This window comes from Apis dorsata, unplaced genomic scaffold, assembly GCF_000469605.1.
Source record: "Apis dorsata unplaced genomic scaffold, Apis dorsata 1.3 scaffold_42, whole genome shotgun sequence".
NCBI classification, from domain to species: domain Eukaryota; kingdom Metazoa; phylum Arthropoda; class Insecta; order Hymenoptera; family Apidae; genus Apis; species Apis dorsata.
This window is the reverse complement of record NW_006263344.1, coordinates 510,164-520,426: the sequence shown is the minus strand read 5'-3', so window position 1 is coordinate 520,426 and position 10,263 is coordinate 510,164. Positions and strand designations below refer to the sequence as shown.

Sequence of the window (10,263 nt, the reverse complement as noted above, 5' to 3'; positions counted from 1 at the left end):
TTTTTTTTTTTTTTTTTTTTTTTTCCCCCTCCCCGATTTCTTTTCTTCCTCGAGCTACTCCGACGAGCTTGTCCCACGACTCCAATTCCTTTTCCATCGTTTTCGGCCACGGGAATCTCGGCGACGATTTGTAAGACGATTAATCGCAGGGGGACAAACGTCGAAGATCGGGGTCAAAGTAGCAAAAGCCCGATATTTATGAGATCGCGGGAAGAAACCTCGACCTCTTCTGGAACTCCTTAACGCTCTGACGCCGTGCTTAGGATTCTTGCCGGTTTGATTTATCGCGTGATGGGTCTCGTCGTAAAACAGGCACGCGAGGGGAAGGTCGTAAAACTCGGCGACAACTCGCGGTGCTCGAAAACTCTCTCTCTCTCTCTCTTTCTTTCTCTCTCTTTCATAATGGATTTTGAAACGTGACTTGCACTTCCGGTGCAACAACGAAATCTGGATAATCTGACGTATCAAATCTTGTGATTATTTTTTTAAATTTTGTAATATATATCGGGAAAATCCATTGTATGATATTATTTCGCGCAAATGTCGTAAAATTTTAATGTTTAAGCCCGTGAGATTTGTTTATTTGTAGTTTGGAATTATCTATAGTCTATATTATGAAATACACCAAGAACTTTTAAATATATATACCAGCAAAGAAACTGAATATAAATACTAACTGAGACCAACTTATAAGCGATTAAAACTTGAAATATCTTACACACCCCATCTGCTCAACCTAAATTCAAGCTAAAGTGGAATATCTCGTCATAAAATTGCCGCCTTCGTGAAATGAATTTATCATAAACAGAGATATACGGCCCACTTAACACCGTCTATCTGATCGAAAAGAATCGAAAAGAAAAAAAAAAAGAGGAAAAAACCGACATTCGTGGCAGAGAGAAACGAGAGGACGATTACAAACGGACGATTAATGAACGAGAAGTGACGAGGAATCGAGTTAAGCGTATAAATATATAATAAAGCTCGTTTGCCAGCGATCTTTGAAACGGGTATTCGATTCGTGCAAACCCCGAGGGCGATCGCAAGGCGCCCCCTTTCACGCAAGAACGTACGAGCCCCGTGGGCATTGAATTTCAACGGGTGCAACAGTTTATGCGACAGCACGAATTAATTCCCCCGGCAGAAGGTTTAACTTCGATCGACAGCTGTGTCAGCAAGCGTGTGCTCTGGCCGGTTCCCGCGTAATTACTCTTAACCACTCTAATTTACGTCCGGTAATGACGCGCTTAATGATCATAATCTTTCTCCCTCGTTCGTGGCGACGTATTTGGCGGCGCCGCTCCAGGCCTCGCCAACTTTCGTGGAACGTCGTCGAGGGTTTTCAATTTCAAAAAATTGGGGCTCGCGATCGGCCCCCAGTCATCCAGTGATTGTTCGATGATCGACGTGGTCGAAGTAAACCGGGAAATCAATTTTATATTTGGAAGTGAAATGTTGCAAGTAGTTTTAAAAAACAAGCTTTGGAAGTTTCGATGCGTTTCTTGATTTTTCTTTTTTTTTTTTTTTTTGATAATTTGTTTGTAACAAATTGAGACGAATAGTTAAACGAGTTCAAAGAGTTGTTTCTTCGTTGAATGAACACTCGAACCATGATCTTTCTTTGACCATTGAAATTATTCGTTATCTCAAGTTTTGATCGACTGTTTGTATCTTATGATCATTTGGAATTTACAAAGATCTCTTCAAAGAAAGCTTTTCGTGTAATATTTTAAAATTAGAGTGTAATTGAACTAGAAAGTATCGTCGTTATGTTCACGAACAATAAAGCGGCATACAGTGACCGGAACAATCACCTTCGAAGAGACGGCGGTGAACAATTCGGATTCATTTGGCAGGAATGCATCGAGCGAATTTGCATTCTATGCATTGCGTAAATACTTATGGAGTGTAGCTCCCGTAAGTTGAAGCTCGAACCCCGTGAACCGCGCAATTAACACCGCGGGCCTGAATCCTCTCTGGTATCTCTGGCATCCTCGGTGTGAAATTCTGGAAAAACGAACGACCCCTCCGCTTTCTCGCTTTCGTATTTCCACAAATATAATCTATGATCTTGAAATTTAAATTGTAAATACCCCATATATCGCGTCTTCATATCTTCAACAAACATTTTTAAAAAACCTTTCTTAAAGTGAAATTAATCATTAACTATTCGTACATATTTCAAATAACTGCTCGACGTATCCTTCGACGTTTATAAACAATATTTTTATCGATTTTGGGAAAATAACTCCGCAACGATAACCGAAAATAAAAATGTCGAGCGATGTAACGATAATTAACGGAGACAGAAGCGCAACTGAAATTATACTGGCATCCGGCCAAAACAATCGACCGGTCACTTTGTCAGGAATCTTTCGTTCCGGAAAGTGGCGCGATGGGCCTCGATTAACGCCTAGCGCCCGTTCCTCGTCGCAACGAGGGGGGAGGGGAACAACGGCGAAATCTCCGAGAAATGCGAAACATCGCTGGAATCCGCGTGCCACCCTGACAGCCGGTGCCACGAGCCGGCGAGTCGCGAGCTGTCGGCCCACCGGGTACATGGGACAACTATGCACGTGCACCGTCCTTCGCTCCGTTCGGAATATCGTCCGCGAGCCTTGTCCACCTCCGCCTCGTCCATCCTCCGCTCGTTAACGTCCATCTCCGCGCACGGAATCGCGATCTCTGACTTTCGATCACCTCCATCATCCGCCCGTGCGTGTCCCTCGAGGGTGTGGTCTCTCTCTTGGAAATCCACTCTTCTCCGTTTTATAAATATTCTCTCTCTCTCTCTTTCTTTCTTTTTTTGCAAACTTTATGTATTTGTTATCGATGAGATATTTACGAAGATGTGGTATCTGTTTAATATTAATATTCTTCTTTATCAAAATTTTACGAAAGAAAGGTAATTTTTATATTTGGGATAGGATAATCTTCTTATGCAATTGATGTATGTATTTGTTATCGAGGAGATATTTACGAAGATGTGGTATCTGTTTAATATTAATATGCGTCTTTATCAAAATTTTACGAAAGAAAGGTAATTTTTATATTTGGGATAGGATAATCTTCTTATGCAATTGATGTATGTATTTGTTATCGAGGAGATATTTACGAAGATGTGGTATCTGTTTAATATTAATATGCGTCTTTATCAAAATTTTACGAAAGAAAGGTAATTTTTATATTTGGGATAGGATAATCTTCTTATGCAATTGATGTATGTATTTGTTATCGAGGAGATATTTACGAAGATGTGGTATCTGTTTAATATTAATATTCTTCTTTATCAAAATTTTACGAAGGAAAGGGTAATTTTTATATTTGGGATAGGATAATCTTCTTATGCAATTGATATATGTATTTGTTATCGATGAGATATTTACGAAGATGTGGTATTTGTTTAATATTAATATTCTTCTTTATCAAAATTTTACGAAAGAAGGGTAATTTTTATATTTGGGATAGGATAATCTTCTTATGCAATTGTAGAAGATAAGAATGATTGTGAAGATACGGATGTATAGGATGGACGAGTGGTAAACGATTTTCGGCGATAACGGGTTAATAATTCTTCGGGTTTTCTCATCGAGGGTCCACGGGGCGAGGAAGATGAAACGCGATACCGAATTAGAAACAACTGTGTCCGTATAACGATACAAGAAACGTTGGCTCAGTATTTGGCGCTGTGTATTTTGGCACTTGCGTCTAGTAGCCGTTTTGGTCGTTACCATTTGTCTTCTGTGGACCATGATACCTTCAGGCCCGTCCCAGTTCCTCGTTATTCCTCCGTATATCTTTTTTCATTCGCCGATACGATTATTTATAGCGATATCTCGAGTGTTTCGTACAGCTAGAGACAGTAACTACACTTGGGATTTGATTTCTAAAATAAACAATTTTATTCGGATTGGGCAATTGAAATAATGATGTTAACGATTCGAAACGTATTCCATCTATCCTCTGCTATTTTAAAGCGTAAAGGGATAGAGAAATTAAAAAATTGTTTCTATAAATTTTTATAATTAAATTTTGTATATAAGAGTTTTCCAATTTTAGAGAGAGATAATTTAATCGAGGAAAAATATTTCGATAAAGACAGACAATTTTTCGACCGAGTTTCCTACGGGGATAGGGGATTTCGAGGAATGGATTCGCGAATTTGTCCGCCACCGGGGGAGAAATATGCAATCTCGCGCATAGTTACGCGCGTTCCACGCGTGATTGTCAGGATCGATAGCGGAGGATACGGCGAGTAATGCTCATTAGGTGACAGGATTATCGAATTTTTTTCCCCTCGACCACCGTTCTCACCCCTTAATTGCCTTTCAACACCATAAATTTCCACGCGCCTATGTGGATTCGCTGTTGATCGATTAATAAGCGAGAGCATATGGTTAAAAGATTCTCGGGAGATAAATGGAAATACCAAAAGCGGATAATGTTTCCTCCTTAAAGTTTCATCCGTCATTTAATTATTTCTTTATATATAATTGCAATTTTGATTAACATTTTCTAAAGAAAAAATTCCTACTTTTTTGCCAAATCCTCTCGATAATTCTTTAGACATTGGCACAAAATGTTCCCGATTTTAATGAAACGAAATCAAATCTATTTAAAATACATTCACCTTCCTTATTGCATCCTTATCAAAATCGAAGAAGTTTCTTTGAAAAATGCACTTGTATAATTGAAACAAAATCCCGTGTTTCGACATAAACAAAATATTCCAATAATATGAATATCTTTTAAAACCTATAAATAATAAGATGAAAGTAGCCTCGTAGCTTCTCAAAGACGGTTGACAAAACTTTATTTCAAAACTTAGCACGAGAAAGGGGAATAAGAACGATTAGGAAAACGATCGATTATTCGCGGATGAATCGATTGTTCAAACGTATTCAAAGGAAGGAGAGAGGAGGGGGGAAAAAATCTGACCTGACCAAGGGAGGAGGATCAACGCTGATCCTTTTGGGGCGGGCAGGCTAATAAACCGAGAGGGGAGAGACATTTTTCTATAGGAAACGCACACACACGGGCCCTGCTTTGAATTCAGATCGCGCGCGGGCCCCATGCGGGCCGCTGTTTTCTTCCTCTTACGCCGCCAATTTATGCAATCCGACCCGCGCGTCCTCCGCGTATTTATAACCGGGGGCCCTTTGTGTGTTAATTTGTTGCAGCCAGGCCCGCGATCCACGCTCGCCCGCCCTCTTCGTGCCCCCTCGTCGACCTTTGATCCGCGAAAAATCGAGGGATCCCCCCTCGAACCCGCCAAATCACGACCCACCGTCCCTTAATTAGCCGAAAGTCACTCTTTTTTGAAAATCTCGCGGATGATGTACGTGTAAGAAAGAGAAGATATGATCGAATTGATATTGAAATGAACACAGGATATCAAAGTATCCTGTTTCGATATAGGAGATATGATATATTTTTATAATATCGAATTAAAGATTTCGACGCCTATTTCTTTCGACCACTCGTGAATAGATTTCTTTCGATGGATTTTGTTTGGGAAGTTACGAGCATTAAAAGTTTCTTGCCTACGTGAAAAAAGAAGGGTAAAGGATTCTGTTATAAGCCTGAAATACTTAAAGCGATGGTAAAAGAGTTGAGAAAGACTTCAGCTTTACGAGATCGATTGGTGTTATTATGTAAATATATTCGCACTTGACTGGAGGAAAAAAGAATGATACAAAGTAACTACGCGATACATTTATATTATAATACCAACCGAATCATATATACATTCATACATGAAGTAAAGTAAACTATACAAAAGGTTGAGCCGAAAATTCCTCGAGTTTACGACCGCCATTACGACTTTTACTTTTTACCTTTACCTCAACACCCCATTGCAAACGAGAGAAGCTCGAATCTGACATTTGACCCTTAAACCCTACCCTACCTTACCCTACCCGCTCGACACGAGGATCGGCTTTTCAGGTAGCCGTTCGTGAAATACAGGTAGCTGTCTCCGCATGAAAAACAACGTTACACCGACAATACGGTACGCAAATCCCGTTACACGTGGTGGCATCCGGTTGGCGTGGTCAGACCAGTAGTAGGCGCGCATCGTCCCGTAATATCGTCGCGGAGGAGATATTCCTCGACCTCGCGTCGAATGGAATGGATAAAATGGAAGAAAATTCGCGAAAAAAACGAATTTATCGGCGCCTAAGCGGCCCTCTTTAATTAATACCCGAGATGGAGGGGGTGGGGGTTAAAATTATCGCGGCCGAATTGAAGAAACCAAGAGCGGAAAACGCGTACTGGTGGTCCAATTAACCGACTGGCGGTCGGGAAGGGAATCGGTGCTTTTTCTCCCTTCCGTTCCCGACCCCACGCCATATGGAACAGCTTAGACGAGAAAGAAAATATTGGCTACCGAGAAATGGCCATCACCGATCGACTTTGATCATCCGATTTTTTTATGAGGAATGGTCGCCGGTGAAATTACGCGGCTGTTCCATACGAGATGCGGTGTAATCTCTGATATAAATAACCAGGTTTCTTCTCCAGACTCGTAAGAAAGAAACAAAGAAATGTTTTGCACAATAAAAATGCTACTTATTGTATCGAATTGTTAATGATATAAAGTGTTCAAATTTTATCCTGAGCGAGAATTTTCTTTTCTTTTTTTTTTAACATTTTTATTCGAAACCTGATATTTGCTTAAATATTTGCGCCTGCGTATATACACGAATGGTTTCGTTTGCTCGAAAGAGACGGAACGAACGGGTTAATCGAACGGGTTAAGGAATCGATTGCACGAGATAAGCATCGAGTCGAGTGGGATCGAGCGAATATACAAGATCGTGGAGCAGATCTACCGGCGAGAAAAAGAGGGAGGATTAATAAAAGACAATGTTGTTCTCTCTGTTGCAGCGCTGAAGGTGAAGCTTACGCTGAGGCGACCCATCAATCAGCTGGTTGCGCAAGGGATCATGCCATGTAAGTAGATACCGGCCTGTAAATGAAAATTTTCGATTACTTTTTTATTCGCCGGTTCTTTTCGAATGAATAAAACGGGTATAAGGAGCATAACGCGGTTTCGAGCGAGTATTTCGGAGAGTAAATTCAATTAGGTTTAGATGGTAGCAGCCGCAATAAAACTGTGGACAAAAAAGTCCAGAGGAGAGTTCGTATCGTTCGTGGTATACCGATGGTATATGGTGTTTAACGGGTATTTAGCGTGAGAGGCAAAGGGGAAACGATCTCTCTCTCTCTATACGATCGAACAAATTTATTTGGCCGTCAAACGAGAGAGAGAGGGAGGGAGGGGGAGGGAGGGGAATTCGAGTTAGATTTAACAAGTTCGTCAACGTGTCGCGTTTTTCCTCCCCTTGGTAACGGCCGATTAATCCACTTACAACTTAATTACCACGCGATTGCCCGTGATGGCTCGGCCAACCTCGTAAAAGGAAGTAACTGGGACACGAGCGACTTCCTAAAGTACCTTAAATTGACGTACGGTGATCAATTGCCAGCTAATGCCTCGTCCGATCTTTTCTGACGATTCCTTCCCAAGAAATTGTCGACACCAGCTTCAACTCGTAAGAAACTGGTCGGTCCCCGATGTTAGAACGATCTAAACGAAGAATTTGTTCGTTTCAAAACGCATCTCGAACGTAAACTTTATAATAACGGAGGAAGGCTTAAAATTCGGCGGAAAATTCTATCGATTTTATTCGAACGCGACTTTATCGATTTCTTAAATATTTGAGGCAATGAATGATACGAATTGCATCGAGTATCGTCGGGATTCATTGGTGTAACCACGCTCGGGACAAACCTAATTGGCGGGGTAATCGCGAGATTCCACGCATCACGAAATACGCGTCACCATGTTTATCGCGAGGTGGGTAGAAATACGACGGCCGATACCCTCCGTTTCGAGTGGCGTTCATGCGAGCCTTCATGTGCAATTTCGTTCCGCGGGATTTACTCATTTACAGCTTCCAGGAGTCGAAGATATCGCGCGTGGTAACGGGTAATGGTTTTTTCGGGGAAACGGCTCGCAATGACTGTTGTAAATCTGTTTACGTGCCGCGATTAATTTCTTCTGCTAATTTTACCGGAATAAAGAACCCTAATTTTAACGCTTCAAACTAATGACAGTCTCTCTCTCTCTCTCTCTCTTTTGTGATTTTTTTAAACAATATCGCGGTTAAATATTTATGGGAAGATTAAGAATTGATGTACGATATTCGTAATATTACACATATAAGACATTTACGAAAGTATAAAAATTATTTATCGAAAGAGTGAAAAGAGATACAGAATGAAAATAAAATAATTCCCTTCTAAGATTCATTTGTAACAACAATAATTCAAAAATTACTTTAAACGTTTTGTAAAGAATTAATCTCGAGAATTAAATTGGAAATAGCACGAAAAAATACATTGTAATTCAAAAACTGCAAATTTTGAATTGTGTCATTACAAATATTTGCGATCACTAAGAATCAAATAAAAAGCATCCTTGAAAAAAATTAAGATGAATCGATGTTTCACGATCTATCGAGAATTACCTAATTGGATTCGTTTTTTTCTTGAAATAATAAAATTTTTACGAAAGTATTTAACCATTCATGTATATATATTTCGAAATATATATCCGTTTTCGCGAACAGAATGGAAATTCGAACAATGAAGCTGTCCGATTCACTATGGAAACGGTTGCATAACCGTCGAAATTTTCCTTATTATATTATACAATACACCCACGCGCGATCCTCGCCAATGAACCAACCGCTGAGAAACAACAAGAAACGAGAATCGTGAAATCTAAATCGAGCGTTTCACGCGATTCGTGCAGAGAGAATTTTTTTTCACGTTTGACAATCGATCAGGATTCGAACAAGAATTTACATTCACGAACGAATAAAACTTTTTATTTCGCGAGTTATCTTTCACGAGTAGATAACACTTGTAAAACACCATTGAATATTCCGTATTTTTATAAACGTCAACCATTTTTCACAAATCACACGCGCACAAAGAGTGTTCAAAATAACTAACTATTAACCAACCAATTGTCGATTTTTATGCAAAGAAAGCACGCAACGAAAATTCTTCTCTGCACCACTAACACAATAATTCAACGCTAATCAACGGCGCAGTAATAAGAAACGTTGTGCAAGGACGATCGCGATTAGGAGTGTTCGATCGCGGATCGTAAATCCGGAATCTCGATTGGCCTGTTACGACTGCCGTCCGTCCATTCCGATCGCGGATGATTTAGGGGTGCCGGTTATCTTCGCTCTTTGTTTGAACGATTACTCGATGAGATCCTACTTGATGGATGCGGACAGTTGGAACGAGACGATTGCCATGAGATACGATCCTTATTTATTTTTATGCTCCATCGATCAAATAACTCGTGATTTCTCAAACTGAAACTAAACTCTGAAAAAGAAAATTTATATAAAATTTATATATATTATATATACACTATATCGGTAGATTTTAATTTGTTAAAAAATTAACTTTCTCTAACGAAAGAAAAGAATCTTGTTTCGAGCGTCGTTGATAAATATTTATTACGTAACTCGATGAATTATCGAAACCGAAGTTTTGCAAAGAAATCGTTTCGTTATAACGATTTTTTACAACGTTATAACGATTAAAATTAATTATTAAATTAATTATTAAATTAATATAAAAGAAATGGAAGAGGAACGCTCGAAAACGATCTACGCAGTACGAACGCTTTCACGTAAATGGAACGATTCTATTTGTATTGAAAATACGAGCCCGTTCGAAGACGTAATTACCTTCGTTGTAAATATTATTTACACGAGAGACTCGAGTGTCGTCTCCGTGTATATAAACATAATAGTAAAATTGCGCGACGATATTAAATTTGTCGAACGAAAAATTCGAACGCTTGATGTTTTTAAATTTATTTCCTTTGCCTTTTTTTTAATCTAATCGAAAAAAAGGAGGAAAGAGTTGGAACGAGAAATAAATTTTTTTTTTAATTCCGAAATTACGATAACATTTTAATTACATGCCACCATCAAACAAGATAATTTAAAAATTCATCGTTTTTAATTATTAAAAACGAAATTAAAAAATAAACAACGAATGTTTTTTTATATATCAATTTTGTAGCATTAATATCAATACTCATATCGATATCGAATTACGCCGTGCGTGAAAATTTTGTGAGGGAACGATGCCTTCAAAAAAATCTCTTCGCTGATCTGGAGTTTATTCTTCAAATTTTTCATTTACTTTGCCGTGGGTATAGGCTTC

At 39.2% G+C, this 10,263-nt stretch overlaps 1 protein-coding gene across 1 annotated transcript in view; it reads left to right on the top strand.

Annotated features, from left to right (window-relative positions):
* The window catches only part of LOC102671395 (myocardin-related transcription factor B-like), a 134,923-nt gene that overhangs the window by 113,322 nt on the left and 11,338 nt on the right, over window positions 1–10,263 (top strand). The window contains exon 5 of the mRNA XM_031513904.1: window positions 6,889–6,954. Within this exon, the coding sequence (XP_031369764.1) occupies window positions 6,889–6,954 (66 nt within the window). The remainder of the gene's footprint in view (window positions 1–6,888; window positions 6,955–10,263) is intronic.